Source organism: Liolophura sinensis, chromosome 2 (assembly GCF_032854445.1).
Source record: "Liolophura sinensis isolate JHLJ2023 chromosome 2, CUHK_Ljap_v2, whole genome shotgun sequence".
Classification (NCBI taxonomy): Eukaryota; Metazoa; Mollusca; class Polyplacophora; order Chitonida; family Chitonidae; genus Liolophura; species Liolophura sinensis.
Genome location: NC_088296.1, coordinates 24,006,212 through 24,025,204, shown reverse-complemented (window position 1 = coordinate 24,025,204; position 18,993 = coordinate 24,006,212). Strand labels below are relative to the sequence as shown.

Sequence of the window (18,993 nt, the reverse complement as noted above, 5' to 3'; positions counted from 1 at the left end):
TCAAACTGCGATACCTCAGTTATGCAACATCACAAAGACAAAAAGTTACGTTCTTTAATCTTCGTGTGGGTTGCCTTATCGATGCAGTTTTGGCAAAACTACAGTCATAATTTGAGAAGTTATTCCAGAGTTGGTTAGTGTTTTACGCCGTACTCAGGAATATTTCACTTATCCAATTGAGGCCAGCATTATGGTGGGAGGGAACAATGCTGGGAAATAGTCCAGAGTTAATTCTGGTTTTCAATCTGTGTGTTAATTGATTGAAAGGCAAACATCTGCAACTATCACACAGCCATGACAAAATTAAGCTCCCCGCCACCCCTCCCCGCCCGCACCAAACACACACACCTCCCCCCACTTTCTGTCCCCTTCTCACCGCTACCCCCCTCCCCCCATCCCCCCACTTTCTGTCCCCTTCTCACCGCTACCCCCCCTTCCCCCCACTTTCTTTCCCCTTCTCACCGCTACGATCCCGGAAAACTGCTGAGACAAATGCATCACGATGCTGATGAGCAGCGGCCATCTCAGATTACTCGCCTTGAACAAACCTACAATGGACACCTAGAGAAAAAAAAACATAGAAAGAAAGAAAAACATGATAATTTCAAGGCAAACCTATTTTTGTCTACCTGCAGAACACTACTATGTGTGTATTCCTGTGTCAGTGTGCTTTGGTTACTGTAAATTTTGAATCTTTTCAACCGCTACAGCACTTTTTGGAGTGGAAGTTATACATACAATTATTAAGAAAACGACGCTAACAATTATTTCTTTGTGACTCTGAAGATGCAAGGTTCATAACACTATGGGAATTATTTCTCTGACCCCTACAGTCCTCTCAGAATGTTTAAAAATATTGGTTGCAGACGTGGTTGAAAACGTTGAAGAATTAGGGTACTTAGTTATTGGGGTTTAACAGTGCTTTAAAGCAACAATTTTGTAAAAGGAAACTGACAACAGACATTACACACCACCCAGTCACAATATACAGACATCAGACATTACACACCACCCAGTCACAATATACAGACATCAGACATTACGCACCACCCAGTTACAATATACAGACATCAGACATTACACACCACACAGTCACAATATACAGACATCAGGAATTACACACCACCCAAACACAATATACAGACATCAGGAAATACACACCACCCAGTCACAGTATACAGATATCAGGCATTACATACCACCCAGTCACAATACAGACATCAGACATTACATACCACCCAGTATATGGAGGGACCTGGCCTAATAATACTTGAACTACCTCCTCTAGCAAAGCTTGGGCCTCCGAGGCCGAGGTGCATGCCAGCACTTACACAATGGAGCCTCTCCCCAATACAGTCACTGAGAGATCAGGTCCAGCTCATGCTGGCTTTCTGGCTGAACGTGGGAAGATCTGCCAGCAACCTGTGGATAGCTGTGGGTTTTTCCCCCGGGCTCTGCCTGGTTTCCTCCCACAATAATGCTGGCCAATGTCTTATAAGTGAAATATTCTTGAGTATGGCGTAAAACACCAATCAAATAAATAAATAAATATAGCAAAGTCCAACTTATAAACAATTCTGTCAAAGTTGGCATAGAAATATAGAACACATGCAGAGTAGTGAACAGTTCCAAACCTTGGCTTCCTGATGCTGAGCCTTGTCCTCATTCTTGATTTCATCCAAGTCAGCTGTCACATCCGCTTCACCACGTAGAGCTCGCAAGGCTATCAAAATGAAAGTGAAAGTAAGCTATTGAAAAAAAAAGCTGTCAAGGCTATCATTAATATGAAAGCGAAAGGAACTAGGGTTTTAAGCTTTCAGTTTTGTCTGTTAGGACTATTATTATTATTCACGTCAATAAACGTATCGTGTTTTTCTGGTCAGGCAGAAATTCACGAAACTCAAGTATGTATCAGTGAAGGGTTTGAAAGTGTGCCCCATAACTTCTGGAGTGATTCAGTCACATGACTTGGCAGCCATGTTGTATTTTAATGAACAGCCTATAAGAAGATACCAGTACTTCTCCAAAACAGCTGAATCTATGGACATCAAAAGATTACATATCACACATGTACCTCTAGTTTATCATCTACGATCACCTGCAGGTTGCTACCTGGTTACATCGAGGCCAACAATAATGACACATTAAGTTTGACGGAGCCATCACAGAGTCACAGTGGAGCAGTCAGCGATGGACTGTGCCAAGGGGAGACAACTCACCCTTTGTTGCTGCCTCCTCTCGTCGTTTGGTGATGAGTAAATAGCGGGGACTGTCTGGGCAGAATGGCATGGTCAAGACCTGTACGGCGCACGGAATGATGGCGAGCCCTGGAGGGGGAGAACAAAAAGGCAAGGGGAACAGAGTAAAAGCATACTCTTCACAGAACTCCAAATTATCACTGGCTTGCACAGTTGGTCAAGCCAGTAGGGTGACGTATCAGAATTTAACTCAGTTACCAGAGAGCATACGTACAATGACAATCTACAAGCAACAATATGGTACATATGGATCTATGCTTTAAGTTATGCGACTCTTAAGACGCACGCTCTAACAATCAGGCCACCGAAGTGGTCAGTCTAAAATTATGGCTTCAAGATGCTATCATCTAGATGAAAAGATATGAAATGAAATATAAGACAGAAAAACAAGCAGCTTTCTGCTCAAGTAAATAAAATGGTTGATTTCATGTCAAATAAGAGTTTTACTGTTTTTCAGTCGTTTAACTGAGCCTTCCTGTTGATGTCCAAAAGTTGTCTCCCCTCACCTAATAAGATATGCCATCCACTTTCACTCCCAAGTACTTCTGGGAAACCGACAATCTGCGAGCCGAGGATTCCCACTGTAACACCAAGCTGATTGAGCGTGCCCAGTGCACCTCTGATGTTAGCCTGGGCTATTTCTGACAGGTAAATGGGGGTAAGTCCTGTGTACAAGCCTGCAAATAGAAGACAAGTCAGCTGGAATAAAATCACTGTTCTGCACTCATGGAGGGTCCTTTCTGGCTAAGTGATCTAATGTGTCATCCTTCCTACAGAGGACTAAGGTAAGATGCTTGAATCCGATTCCTACTGGTTCATGTATGGCCATTATTGAAGATTCATGCAATGTGAAGTTCAAGTTTTCAACCTTCATCATAGAGTACAAGATTAAGGCTTTCAAGGGTAAGGCCACACCAATTAAAACTCCTGTTTTATGGACAGAATAAAAATCATTTTTTTATGTCATAGGAGGGTATAAAAAATAAAAATAAAACTTGAAATTCATCTAATTTGCAGAAAATATGGACTGTCCCAGCAATTCTTTCTGTTCAAGATATATTTACATGATCCGAAAGCCTTAAAAAACAGCAAATTCATAAAAACCTAAGGATCAGAGAAAATAAAAAGTGAATTGTCAGTTTTATTTTTATTGCATTATGGGGATTTCTAGTGTAGGCTTGCCCGTAAAAAACTAAAACTGTGTCGCCTAAAAAAAACATACTGACGAAAAATATGCATGACTGGTCATTGTGATTACAAGATGGCAAATATGCAAACCGAATTTGAAAACTGTGTTGTTTTTTTTTTTTCATTGGTTCGAAAACTGTACATTTCCACAATCACCATTTTATAGCTATGTTTCATGAAGACTTTAATCGCTTTAGAGCGAATGTCTATGGTATTCATTTACTTATTTGATTGGTGTTTTACGCCGTTCCTGAGAATATTTCACTTATACGATGGTGGCCAGCATTATGGTGGGTGGATACCAGGCAGAGCCCGGGGGAAACCCACTACCATTCACAGGTTGCTGGCAGACCTTCTCCGAATGTATGTTATTTAAATAACTCTAATCCAATACATGAATGAATGAAAGCCCAGCTTCACAAAGCAGCCTACAACAATTTTTTTATTGTACATTTGTTGTAAGATATTTTGTTCGTCGCAATTACCGTACCATTGTCGTTTATGTGGGATTATCTTTGCGAAACTGTGCTCTGTTCTTCAGCTCCAACCAAAAGTGACAGTAACATGTGACAGTAATAAGTGTCAGCATGTCTTCATACTAGTACAGCAAGCCCATATAAACTACATGTACTCACGTTCTCAACCTCTCTCACACTTATGTGGGAAATATCGTTAGAAACTTGCCAAATGTTGATTGTTTACCCTGATCACCAATGTTTCCTGACAATGCATAATACTGATGGCCACTATATATGTAAGTGAGAAATTGTCGTCTATGGTGTTACACAACAACCAAATATATGAAAACATATTTTCCTACTGCTGGATTTATTTATGATTAGTATTTGCTGTATCTTTCAATGATTCACTTCAATATTTGTGCAAGCCCATGAGATTCTCACCACACGTCCATGAACGGCCACCACAGGTTCACGAAATGTCCACAACAAGCCCACAAAATGCCCACCACAGGCCCACGAAATGCCCACCACAGGTCCACCAAAGGCAAACTACAGGTCTAACTCAGGCAAACCACAGATCCAACACAGGCAAACCACAGGTCCACCACAAACAAACCACAGGTCCATCAAAGGCAAACCATAGGTCCACCACAGGCAAACCACAGGTCCACCACAGGCAAACCACAAGCCCACCAAAGGCAAACCATAGGTCCACCACAGGCAAACCACAGGCCCACCTCAGAAAAACCACAGGTCTACCACAGGCAAACAACAGGTCTAACTGGCAAATCACAGGTCCATCACAGCCAAACTATACATCCACCAAAGGCAAACCAATGTCCCCCACAGGCAAACCACAGATCCACCACAAGCAAACCACAGGTCCACCACAGGTCCACCAAAGGTAAACCATTGGTCCACCACACGCCGCGCACAGGCCCACCACAAGTCCACCACAAACTAACCAGAGACATTCTCTCAGCAGGCTACAGACAAGCAACATGGATACCCTTAGAAAACATCTCCTCCAGCTTGGGACCTTATTACTCTCACTGTAGATGTCAGACTTACCGCAGTTGATGCCAATGAGTAGTCGTCCAATAATAATCATCTCGTAGGAGTCGGCATAGCGACTCGTCAACATCAGAATCCCCGCGCCTAGACCAATCACACAATTTAACAGGAAGCCATTTTTTCTGGAAATTTGAAATGTCGAGAGAGGAAAAAAAAAGATATGCTTGTTATTAATTTATTTTCAATAAGCCAATGTCATTAATGGCAGATCAAATCTGTTGGACGTCCCTGAAAGTAAATTAGAACAAACTTTGCCATTCATGAATTTAACACGAGGATATTTTTATTTATCTTAAATCAGAATCGTTTCTTTTGGTTTACTTTTCAACCATTTCAACCAGTTTCAAAATTTCAGAACTACACAAAAGCAGTTACTGGACATAAGTATACTTAATCAACAGTAAAGCTCTAGCAGTAAAGTGTAAGTCTTTCAAATTAACGTTTTCACGAGACTAAAGAGAAGCTTATTCAATCGGCAAATCTTCATTAATTTGGAAAGTCCATAATCCTCATTCAATCTGCACCCAGTTAAATCTGATTGAAACCGATTCAATGTTGTGTGTCTACAATGTAAGATTTTGATTTCCAAAGACTGATAGCAGTTTCTCGCCACAAAATCTGAAAAAATTTCAAACTAATTTACAGTGGTTTATTAACCAAATTAATGTACTAGAAATTGCGCACCACCAAAAGTCCACTGCCCATTAGTAAATGGACTTCACACAAAAACTGGAAGCCTATTGCCCATTAGTAAAAGGACTTCACACAAAAATTGGAAGCCTATTGCCCATTAGTTAATGGACTTCTCAGAACATTAGTTAGAGGCCTTTTGACATTTTAAAGGTGAATAAAAGTCTCAAATTATTACTTTTGCTGTTGAAACTTAAATTTGTCCAGATACAGATATCTCCCCCCCTTTCAAACAAACTTCAAAACAACTTTCTAACATAGATAGAACTCTTAAAATCCACGAAATTGGCTGATTTGGTCACTGACGAATTTTTATGTCGAACACAATATGTCAGCAATCTTCTGTTGAATTTTCTTTTCAAAAATGATTCAATATTTTCACATTTTAGCCCAATGTGGCAAAACTGACAGAGGACTACAGATATTCCAAATTAATTTTCTCACACCAAAGGAATTAGAACTGACACATTAGTAGCGACACACAATTAGAAGAGTTGGGACATGTTCAATCACGCAAGAATATTGCAGGAATTCTCAGATAGAACGATAGAAATCACACACAAGCTTTAAGGTTAAATCCCTATAATTCATAACGACCTTAAATACCTGTCCGAAAGAAAATATGACAAGTCTGATTGTGGCACCAAACTCAAGTCGGAGAAACCAGTAAACTTATAACAGTCATTACCATTTTTTTCTGATATGTCTTTTTTTTTAAATTATGAATGGCTTGGAGAATAAATTACAGATTACTGTCTAGGACAAATAATGATAAGCACCAAATATATCTGCCATATCTGGTGGGAGCCCCCTGAAATTTGAAACAACTCTCTGAAAATATTTCTGCCATATTTAACAGAGAGCATATTAACACTACTCTGCTAAAATCCACATATTTTGGCCACATTTAATCAATCTTTCTTTAAACACTGTTACAAAATATTCAAAGAGCGAAATACATTGACCTAGCATTAAAAAAGCTTTCTGCCTTTATCAAGGTAAAATAACACATGATTTATTTATTTATTTGATTAGGGTTTAAGGCCTGACTAAAGGATATTAATAAATAGTAAATCGTATTATTGTAAACTTTTCTTTCTGAAAGATAAATATCCACAAAAAATCGTAAATATGGCCAAAATATGTGGATCACAACTTCAACCTCAATTAATTTTTTTTTTCTACCATTCCTTCAGATTTTCTGTGACAAATTTTCACGTCTCCCACAAATACTTCAGCCGTACTTGAAAAAGGAGATATGTGTGAACAGTTGCCAGTCACCAAATAATTCTGCCATATTTGGTATCTTGCCTGAAATTAAATATCTAAATAACGGCACAGTGAATGATGTGAAAAAAAAAAAAATACATCACCAAACACTTCAGCCATGCTTGGTGAGGCCCCTGAAAGTGAAAACGCATCCCCAAATATCTCTGCCATATTTGGGAAGCTTGACCTTTGCCATTTTTGTCTCCCTGAGCTGTGATTGGTTAAAAGAAATACAAATCACTACGGGTTGAAAATGAACCAAACGCTTCTGCCGCATTCGATCCACAAGTCTGATGCCACCGAAAACGTGATCCCGTCTTCGATAAAATCCTAATTCTGAAATCTGAACATGAAAAACGGGGAAATTAATTTGCTTTTAATTTGTTAGTTGGGAATTTGTCTTAACAATGACAACAAAAAAAACAGTACAAATCCATAGGTGATGAATAGATGACCGCCTGATTTAATTACCCACGATGCATCAGGAAGGCTTCTTGAAGGTATCACACCCATTGATCAAAATGGGGTGGCCATTCCTCTGACCCCTTAATTCAGAGAATGGGTTCTTCCATCACTGGGTTGCTTCACTTTCACCAGCTGTAGATAAAAACCATGGCGATATCATGGCAACAGAAAATGACAACCGCAAAAGTAAACTTTAGCTTTTGCATCTCACAAAGTTCATGTAACACACAATTACCAATATTCAAGAATTAGGTTAACAGAGAGAAAATATTACATAGTCAAAGTGATGCTTTTGTTAAGAAATTAAAGAGAAGAAAAAGAAAATGCAGTGAATGTATAGAAAGCTGTTCACCCCCTAGAATTAAATGAACTAATCCACTCAGACATGCATTAGTCAAACTGGTTGATACTTCTTAATCTTTCCACATTTACGTTGACATAATATATGTATTCATTTACAGCTGAACAAATGTAGAATTTATGTAAACATTTTACACAAGGTTAATACGTTTCAATTCACTTTCCATTCGTTCATTAGCATGTGATGTATCACACCCAAGAACTGAACTTATACGCTGACAAAAGCACATAAAGAGAGAAAAATATGCCACGTTCTCTTTTCTTTTCCACGATTCCACATCTATACATACATAAAACTACTGTAATGTGCTAGGAGATTGGATATGGCTGGCGTATTGCTACAGTGGCCTTATTAAGCGATAATCCGTCCTGCAAACTGTTGCACTCAATCAGCATTTGCTGTATCTTAGCAAAGACTTCAATTCACTTTTATGACGGCAGGAGTACATAAATTCAGAAAAGTATGCCACATTCACTTTTATCACGATTCCATATCTGCACATACATAATAAATGCACTGCAATGCCCATGAGGACTGGATATGGCCGCCATACTGCTGAAGTGACACGGAGTGACATTCATTCATCCTGATTGGTGGACTTAATCACAGAAACAGCCAATCAAAATCTCACTTGGCTTCTTCCAGAGGCATTTAGGAATTGGGATGGTGTAGATTGACAGAGGCATTACCTATGGATAACAACTCCTGGATTTGTGTTGGTGACGTCTCGATGTAGGTTCTTACATCGTTATCATCGTTACACGGTTTGATAACGATGTAAGAACCTAAAAAAAAAAACGTCACCATCACAATTAAATCCAGGAGTTGTTATCCATAAGTAATGCCTCTGTCAATCTATAAAATCTCACTTGACTATTACTAATTTATTATGATGATTTCTGGTGGGAAATTGAACAGAAATATGGCTGAATGTGGTAGTGAAAGTGTTGTATGGATCCGCCTGATCCAGAAAATCAACATGGTTTTGAAGTCACAGAAACAATATCAAATGGAATTCAAACATCAAATTTAACATAAAACACAAAAATATTCATGGTTTGAAATTTCAGGTGCATGGATATTCATATAGTCAGGGGTCAAATGTTTAGTGACCCCCTTGTTTTAAAGAGCTCAAAATAGAAATGCTTATAATCCGTTCTACGTAACATCGCTTCAAGTAGCCTGTCAAACTGCAGGGAGTGCACACGTGGACAAACTACAGGAAGTGCACACATGGACAAACTACAGGAAGTGCACACATGGACAAACTACAGGGAGTGCACACATGGACAAACTACAGGAAGTGCACACGTGGACAAACTACAGGGAGTGCACACGTGGACAAACTACAGGGAGTGCACACATGGACAAACTACAGGGAGTGCACACATGGACAAACTGCAGGGAGTGCACACATGGACAAACTGCAGGGAGTGCACACATGGACAAACTACAGGGAGTGTACACGTGGACAAACTACAGGGAGTGCACACGTGGACAAACTACAGGAAGTGCACACGTGGACAAACTACAGGAAGTGCACACATGGACAAACTACAGGAAGTGCACACATGGACAAACTACAGGGAGTGCACACATTGACAAACTGCAGGGAGTGCACACATGGACAAACTACAGGGAGTGCACACATGGACAAACTACAGGGAGTGCACACATGGACAAACTACAGGGAGTGCACACATGGACAAACTGCTGGGAGTGCACACATGGATAAACTACAGGGAGTGCACACATGGACAAACTACAGGGAGTGCACACATGGACAAACTGCAGGGAGTGCACACATGGACAAACTACAGGGAGTGCACACATGGACAAACTGCAGGGAGTGCACACATGGACAAACTACAGGGAGTGCACACATGGACAAACTACAGGGAGTACACACATGGACAAACTACAGGGAGTGCACACATGGACAAACTACAGGGAGTGCACACATGGACAAACTGCTGGGAGTGCACACATGGATAAACTACAGGGAGTGCACACATGGACAAACTACAGGGAGTGCACACATGGACAAACTGCTGGGAGTGCACACATGGACAAACTACAGGGAGTGCACACATGGACAAACTGCAGGGAGTGCACACATGGACAAACTGCTGGGAGTGCACACATGGATAAACTACAGGGAGTGCACACATGGATAAACTTCAGGGAGTGCACACATGGACAAACTACAGGGAGTGCACACATGGAAAACTGTAACATAAAGCCATGGGGTACTTCTCTCTCTGTACGCATATTGCTGCTGATGATGACAGTGATGCAGTTCAGGAGTGGAGGTTAAACGACCTTGTCAAGTACGGGACAACATCAACATTCTGACTTTCTAACCACAGCCAAGCCAGCTGCAACCACATTTGAGAAGGTTCATAAAAGGCCAGTAGAAACTACAGAGGGAATTGTGTGGTTTGGTGCCATATAGCACAATGGTTATTACAGTCTTCTCTATTTCCTTTCCCCTGTTCATCGTTCAGTTTATCAGAAGAAACTACAAATGGTCGGTTCCCTTCATCGCTCTTCCCTCTTCAGAATTTTGCGGTTATCGAGTGGAGCTGTACATAAAGCCATTCTCCATCTTTGTTCATCGAGAAGAGTTTACAGTGATCAGTATGTAGCCGGTATCAGTCTTCGTTCTTCTGCAGCACAGTAAGTTTTGCGGTCACTGGTACATAGTGGTTCTTTGTCTTCGTTCACGGGTTTACTTCTCAATCCTTTTCCACAGGTGTGTCAAACGTTATGAATTATCAGTCTTGGTTTTTCATTCATCAGTCTTGTATCATGGTGAGAAAACAGATGAGATGTCTGACATAACGTGTATCGGCTCCGTTATCAGGGGAATAAGAACACATTTTCAGTCATCAGTCAATGCTCCTCATCCCTCACGGAATAACCAGTCATCAGTCACTGCTCCTCATCCCTCACGGAATAACCAGTCATCAGTCACTGCTCCTCATCCCTCACGGAATAACCAGTCATCAGTCACTGCTCCTCATCCCTCACGGAATAACCAGTCATCAGTCAATGCTCCTCATCCCTCACGGAATAACCAGTCATCAGTAACTGCTCCTCATCCCTCACGGAATAACCAGTCATCAGTCAATGCTCCTCATCCCTCACGGAATAACCAGTCATCAGTCAATGCTCCTCATCCCTCACGGAATAACCAGTCATCAGTCAATGCTCCTCATCCCGCAAGGAATAACCAGTCATCAGTCACTGCTCCTCATCCCTCACGGAATAACCAGTCATCAGTCAATGCGATCAGGAACAAGCGCAGTTATCAGTCTTTGTTTATGATTCATCGGTTTACATTTTGTGGTCATAAAGACATTCATTCATTGCTCAAAACATTCACGATTTAGGTTCTACTGAGTGATCGACAAACAGGAATGCCAAAAAGGCAGGGTTTGTTACACACAATTCCCTCTGTATCACAGCCTTAGCCAGGTGGGGATGGGGGAGCCAGGTGGTGAGTGAGTGAGTGCTTGGGGTTTAATGGCGTACTTAACAATTTTTCAGTCCTATGACGATGAAGGAATCCTTAGAGTGCATGTAATGTGCCTCCTTTTTGCAGGACGGATTTCCACTGCTCTTTTATCTAGTGCTGATCACTGAAGAAGGCAAGTAGGCCTCCCCGCCCCGAGCCATTATACTGATACGGGTCAACCAGTCGTTGCTCTATCCCCTTCATGCTGAACGCCCACTGAGAAGTTACAATTTCCTCTTTTATGGTCTTAAAAAGACTCGGGGATGGGGGAAGAGTGTCTCTTATTCTAGCAAAATTAACGCTGGACACAGTGTGAAAAACGGGAGGAAAATTGGAAATGAGACACTTTGATTTCAGTTTTAAATATATCTACGCTCTGTACTAGTGCCATTTATAGCCATAGCAAGGCCCTGTTAATTATATTGTAAGCCATTTTAGATGACAAAAATATCATATAACAGGGAACAAAGTTAATCTAGTCCACCTTTTTTTGTTAATATGCTTTATGCTGACATTCACACAATTTTCAAATTCATTCACAGAGTTCGTGAGAAAAACCAAATAATTGGTCACAATATGATAGCAATAATTTAGCATAGTGGGAAAACTAAAAATCACCTGAGTCTTAGTTAAGGTGGAAATAGTTGAGGTCTAAAGAAATGTGATACAACAACACACACCAAAACATTCAATGCTGAAAAAAAAAAATTCATATTTGTTGACGAAAAAATTACATGAAAATTTACCTGCCAAAAAAATCCGCCCACCATCCTCCGAGCAGACCACCAATCATACCTCCGATGGCGAAGATGGACACAATGATTGACCAATAGAGAGTCAGTCCATCCTCGTCAAACATTTCTTGCCCGCGAGAAATCGCAGACTCATTCAGGAATTGTTTGATCACCTGTAGGACAAAGTTGAAAGGTCAAAGGTCAGTCACTAACTATCATGTTGCTTTATTTAATTCCACGATAACCTCTCTTATGTAAACTATTTAAGTCGGAAAATAATTTTGCTATTTTCTGTAACTCCAGCTCCAAAATACTGCGAGTTTAATACAGGCCAGGCACTGCCATACGCCTCTCTTTGGAATAATGGAAGTGGTAAGGGTTGTATAGATGTTGGAAAGACAAATTCTCTTACCAATGTCTTTCTGCACAGAAGAGATCTGAAAGATTCTACAAACCATTCCAACTACTGTGCTTGTGTTGTGGGAATGTTCCTACCTGTAGCCATATTCACAGCATTGTCTTACTTGCTTACAATAATGTGCTGTCACATCTGCTTTATTTCACTGGTTTAAATGCGTTCTCATCTGTTTATGTGTGTTATCTCACCTGTTTTGCAGTTATCTCACCTGTTTCAAAGTGTAATGTCACCTGTTCATGTGTTATCTCACCTGTCTTGGAATGGTAGCTCAGCTGTTTGTGTGATCTCACCTGTTTGTGTGCATGTTGTCCTATGGTTTGTGTTATCTCACTGTTATTTCAGCTGTTTACATGTGATCTCACCTGTTTCTGCATGTTATCTCACCTGTGTACATGCATGCATTACCTCACCCGTTTGTGTTCTCACCCATTTTGGAGTGTAATCTCAACTGTCATCTCACATATTTGTTATCTCACCTGTTTGTTATCTCACTTGATTATGCATCTCACCTGATTATGTGCTCTCACCTGCTTGTCTTATCTCAGTTTACCTCACCCATTTGTGTTATCTCACTGGTTTGTATCATCTCACCTGTTTGTGTTATCTCACCTGTTTGTGTTATCTCACCTGATTGTGTGCTACTTCACCTGTTTCTTACCTCATCTGATTGTTATCTCACCTGTTTATGTGAGTTATTTCCCCTGTTTGTATGTATTATCTCACCTGTTTATGTGGAAGTTATCTCCCTTTTTTGGAGTATAATCACCTGTTTTGTGTAGTTATCTCGCCTGTTTGAGAGCATTATCTCACCTGTTTAGGAGCATTAATCACACCAGTGTTGTAGCCAAACTGTAGTGATCCCATCACAGCTGAAAACGTAGCCATTATCAGTCTCAGGGTGATTCTCTAGAAAAACAAATCGGCAAAACAAGATGTGATGCAATGGACTACATTGACATACCATAAGGTATTGCTGTAGATTGACAGGTGACAAAACATATCTGAAGCAAGCCACTAGCTCACAACACTGCCACCTGTATTCTACAGTAAGCTTATATCACTCCAAAACAGTTCCCCTTACCTGAGCCTGCTCTAGATATGTAGATTTGATTGTCCGTTTATAAATCCATGTCCTCATTCAGTCCATGTAATCTATGGCTTATCAATTCTATACAGTTATATTATTGCATAAGTCTTCCTTATGTTTACATCAATTATCTTTGAGTAAAAACTAGACTTAGAATAAAAGACAATTTGGATCATGTTTGCTATACATGGAAGAGAATCTTTTCCAACAAAATCAGCTGAAATTTCTTCTACTACCGAGCTCAAACCATTAGTAAAACAATTAGTTTTTTGGTCAATGGTTAGAAACTTTGAAAATCCTGATTTCCCTTAAAAACAGCTAAAACCATTATCCCTGCGATTTTACTGATTAGAACTTGCCATTTGTTCATTTGGGTAGGTCCTTCCCCTAGGGCCACACTAGGGCCACTTTCACAAAGCTTTTTAAGTCATATTTCTCATAATTTTTTCGTAAATCTAGGCCAAAAGGCAACGTCATCTATGAGAAAAGGTGCGAAAAACCGATTTACAAAGTTCTGTGAAAGACGGCTCAGGATTAAATTCACTGAGTAGATTAGTAATGTAATTCAGAACTCATTGAAAAGTGTGTTGTGTGCTGTGTTACCTGGTTATATAAAGCATTTATATATGCAATATATGCCACAACAAGAAAAGTAATCTTTGTACATGATATTACAGGTAATATGCATTAAACCATACTGTTAATTAAGCCGTCAAGGTAATATTTAAAGATCATGCCATGTAACAGCCATATATGGTCACATTGCAACTTAAGATCGTACGAAACTTGAAAGCACACACCAGGTCAGTTGTACATGTACCCACAAATTCACCTGCATGATCTAAAATACCGGTGCATGTACATCAGGGGGTGCATGTACATCAGGAATGCATGTACATCAGAGGTGCATGTACATCAGGGGTGCATGTACATCAGGGGTGCATGTACATCAGAGGTGCATGTACATCAGAGGTGCAATGTACATCAGAGGTGCATGTACATCAGGGGTGGATGTACATCAAGGGTGCATGTACATCAGAGGTGCATGTACATCAGAGGTGCATGTACATCAGGGGTGCATGTACATCAGAGGTGCATGTACATCAGGGGTGCATGTACATCAGAGGTGCATGTACATCAGAAGTGCATGTACAATACATAAAGCTGACTTTTTGCTGGAAATGAATGATCACTATTCTCAATTTTGTACAGTTGTTGTTTTCTTTTTTTAATAATTACATATGTAAGTAAACCTTGCAGTTATTTTTCTTTTCAAACACACTTTTGTTTTTGGCACACCTATGATAAACCAACATTCTGTAAGACAGTATTGCGAAAGCAAAGACAGAAATGGCCGTATTTTGGTTCAAATTGGACAAATCACATGTAGGGGTCCAAAACTCGAACTTGATCTGTAACTTTGATATGATTAACAATTTTCAAAACATGTCCAGAAAACTCTCCAAATTCTTTTCATTTTTGGAACACCTGGGTCTGCTCTTTGTAGCCAATATACATGTAATTGTAGCAGAAAGGTTTAGTTCATTTTCGTTTTCACATATAGCCTACAGCCCATCACAGAATAACCCCCCCCCCCACCCCGCCACCCCTCCGTAACTGATCAATAACCATAAAGCTAAGGTAGCTAGTCACACGCTTTCCTTCACCGTAATGGTTTTATTACATGCAAATAAGCAACAACTAAAATGTGAACAAAATGTAGCATCTTTATGAACATGTAATTGAAACAAAACACCTATCAATAAGTTATTAAAGTTGTTGAATGAACCAGTTCTTAGTTGTTAATTGTTGCTACAAATTGTAACTACTTACACAAAATTAATAGACAAAAAAGAAACATGTAAAAGATTGTTTTGAAATATTGTTATTATTGGTAAGCAAAAAAAAAAAAAAAATCCAGAAATATTAGGTTGCTAGGAAAAGAAACATTCAGTAACAAAAGGCCTTTATTATCATTAATTTTGCTAATTAACACATGCCAATCTGCCCTATTACACTCACACATACAGTAATAAAAATTAATGATTAATCTAAACATCTAGCTACATTATCATTACCGTAAATATCCAGCTAATACATGTATATATCTACTGTTGCATTAGCTGAACACATGTAGATATTAGTCAAATGCAACTCATAGAAGCATGTTATTTTTAGCCTCTCCCCCGCCCCCCCCCCTCCCCAAATGAAAATATATCCTTGTAAGAAAGTTGAGAATTTTACTGCAGACAATAAATATTGTACTCATGGATTGAAACATGACAAATCAAACAGATTTTAAATGATAATTGAACTTATTTAAATAAATAAAAGTAGCTTTAATGACTATGTCCAATAGAGTCTAACGAAAGCATTCAGAAAGTGAGGCATAATACAAAAAAATAATTATTAATTGATCACGTATTGATGACAAGTTTAACAGGTAACAGATAATGAACAGTTTAACAAAGAACTCCACTACGTACGAAACATACAGCACACAGTTGGGTGAACAAGAGTTGCTTCCCCTGACACAGTTAACCTCATCTACTGTTGGTACATTGCATCTCGCATAATGCATGTTGCATTTATTCACACATGATTCATCTATCTAACCATCACCTGCGGTTGTAACACACTACCAATAATTAAGATCTCTGTCTACTTATATGAAAATATCAACTCAAATTCTTTAAAAAAATTTTTAAAAAGCATTGATCACTGGGTATATTATCAAAAAGCCTGCACAAAATGCAGCAGACTTGGTCATAAAAAGAAAGCATTTTACACTATTTCTTTGATGTTAATTCAAAGTATCTTCCATGAGCAATTTAAATGAAAGCAAAAGTCAAAACCAAACTATAAGAAATACTACACAAAATTTACTATACTTCTTCCAGTTAGCAAGTTTTGGTGCCGAAGAAAACGTATTTATAGTTAACCATGAAGAATATATAAGCTACCACAACTCAATACCCAAATCCATGAAGACCCAGAGACACAAAAGACACAGACAAAACCTTAGTCACTCCACTTAACGATCCTCCCAAAAGGCCACAAAAACATTTCAAAAATCACGAAAAATAATCAACCACAAAGTGGTAAAACTTTTCAAAACCCTAGTACAGCTTGAGGCCAAGACTGTCTATTGTTCAGATACAGTTGTGAAATCATTGTCAAGAAGATCACGCGCCCTAAACTTACAGAGATTTTACTTTCTGAGGATGGAGCCACTGTCAGGAAGTTCACGCACCCTAAACTTACAGAGATTTTACATTCTGAGGATGAAGCCATAGTCAGGAAGTTCACGCGCCCTAAACATACAGAGATTTTAAATTCTGAGGATGAAAGTGCTTTCAGCAAACACAACTACATGTATGAGAGGTTGTGCAAGAGGTTGTGCATGCTACAAGCACCACTGGTTGGAATTAACACAAATGCAATCATCAACAACAACAGCAGCAATGTGTACAATAGTGATTCCTGACCCGTGTAATTTTTTTTTTAATTTTTTTGCCCGAATGCTTATTGTATACATCTCTATTGTGAATTGCTGGTAAGCTACGATTTTATAAAAGGTGACAGCTGGGCCAGTTTGCATTGTTTAGACAATCTGATAGTTCGGTTGACAATATCAGTAAATACTGTGATGAATGAAGACATTATGTCTTCTTTCTTCATTAAAAATGTGTCTGACAGCTTGCCATCACCAAATTCACCTGAAGATGTACAGTTGAATTCAAATAGATACCAGTGATATATCCTGATAATATCAACACCCATGGGTTTATTAAGCCTGGGGCAGCTTTTTGGGGCAGCTTTTTGGGGCACCTAGTTGTTTTCATTAGTTTTGTGACATGTTTTTATGTCAGTACATTTTAATAATAAAATTGAAACCAATTTGGGAGGACCTTTAAACAACTAAAACAAAACTCTATTACCCAGAAACCATTAACCTGGACCAAAACAACACAAACTGTAACACATCACATCTGTTACCATGGTTACCCACAATGCATTACAACACTCCATATATTATCATAACACAAACTGTTACACATCACATCTGTTACCATGGTTACCAACAACACATTACACAATCCCAAATATTACCAAAACAACTTGCAGCCAAGTATGAGTAAAGCAACATATGTGTTACGGTATGGCAAACTGAAATATTGACAACACCAGATATGCATGTGTACTGAACAAAATTAATTATATTACCTCAGATGGGTGACTCTGGAGTGATTTGAAACTAGATATTTGGCTACAGTCCCTGTAGTTTCAGTTACCCCTAATGCCTCATCCAGACAAAAGGAGACATAATTACATTGGTTGGATTGGCCAATTTCAGGGCTTTACAAAAGTATAACTTTACATGTATCAGTCTACACAGAATAATGACTTCTGAATATGCTTGAATAAACACCATGCAAACATGCAAAAAGGTTGAAAAATTATATTAAGGATGTATTTTATTTTGCCTTTTGGTTTCATTCATGGACTTAAAACCTATCAAAGAGCAGCATTTTGAGTTGCAATTATAAACTTTTTGGTGCATAGTCACCGCCTCAAGTTTGGGATCTGAGCCTTGCGTTGTAATCCAGATATTGCACGGCCCGATACAGGCTTCTAAATTTTATTTCAGGTATTAATTTGCACATCTTCAGAAAACAAAGGCAGATGATAATTCAAGGCTCTCCCACCTCTTACATCAGGTTTCAACATTCCACCCTTATCAGCTGTTGGTCAATTTTGCGAAACAATTTCAACGGTCACCCCTATGCGGAATTGGAGTGGAGTTGTCCGAGTGGACAAGAAACTTATCAGGCCTGAGGCAGTTGGAGCTCCCAAATTTAGGTACTTTACCATACAGTGCTATGGGGGGCCAAACATTAACATGTAAGTAAGTGGGAAATTAATTGTGGAATGTGGTTTTTCAACCACCCTAAACAAAAAGTGGAACCCCTCAAAAAAAAAAACAAAAAAAACACACACACACACACAATATTGGACAGGCCTCATTATAATACCAATACCTTGCATCAGGATGCCCCCACATTTATAATAGATAGCACATACATGTACCTCCTCAGTTTAGTGGACAGCAAAACAAAGCACCATAAAGGGAAAACACGCCAAGCATCCATTACCATGCCAACCAGAAAACTTACCCGAGATGGAAGCCTGACTAGTTTGGTCGTCAAGCCATCTTCGTCTGTGAGTGTTCCGCCATTTTTCACGCCTGTAAGAGGCGTGGTTTCCTCCTGAAGGGGGAAGTTGTTGGGAGGGAGAATTTTAATTATAAAATCTGGAGATATGAACTTTTTGTGATCTAGGATTATTCAGAAAGCAAATTAAAAACAAATCTGTTGGCAATGAAGTCCCTGGTCACACTTAAAGGTCATACAAGACGCCTTAAAAACTTACAGTTCTAACCTTTTTTTTACTCATGGACATGTATA

General features: G+C 39.3%; 1 protein-coding gene across 2 annotated transcripts in view; it reads right to left on the bottom strand.

Moving 5' to 3' along the window:
- LOC135462761 (glucose transporter type 1-like) overlaps positions 1 to 18,993 on the bottom strand; it is a 32,725-nt gene that overhangs the window by 6,260 nt on the left and 7,472 nt on the right. Inside the window, exons 3-10 of one of the 2 annotated variants that reach the window (XM_064740005.1) lie at positions 18,703 to 18,795; positions 13,249 to 13,344; positions 12,033 to 12,193; positions 4,979 to 5,103; positions 2,765 to 2,935; positions 2,220 to 2,327; positions 1,635 to 1,723; positions 463 to 561 (exon numbers count right to left, since the gene is read on the bottom strand). In XM_064740005.1, coding sequence (XP_064596075.1) covers positions 463 to 561; positions 1,635 to 1,723; positions 2,220 to 2,327; positions 2,765 to 2,935; positions 4,979 to 5,103; positions 12,033 to 12,193; positions 13,249 to 13,344; positions 18,703 to 18,795 — 942 coding nt within the window. The remainder of the gene's footprint in view (positions 1 to 462; positions 562 to 1,634; positions 1,724 to 2,219; positions 2,328 to 2,764; positions 2,936 to 4,978; positions 5,104 to 12,032; positions 12,194 to 13,248; positions 13,345 to 18,702; positions 18,796 to 18,993) is intronic. The other variant, XM_064740006.1, reaches the window with a different exon arrangement.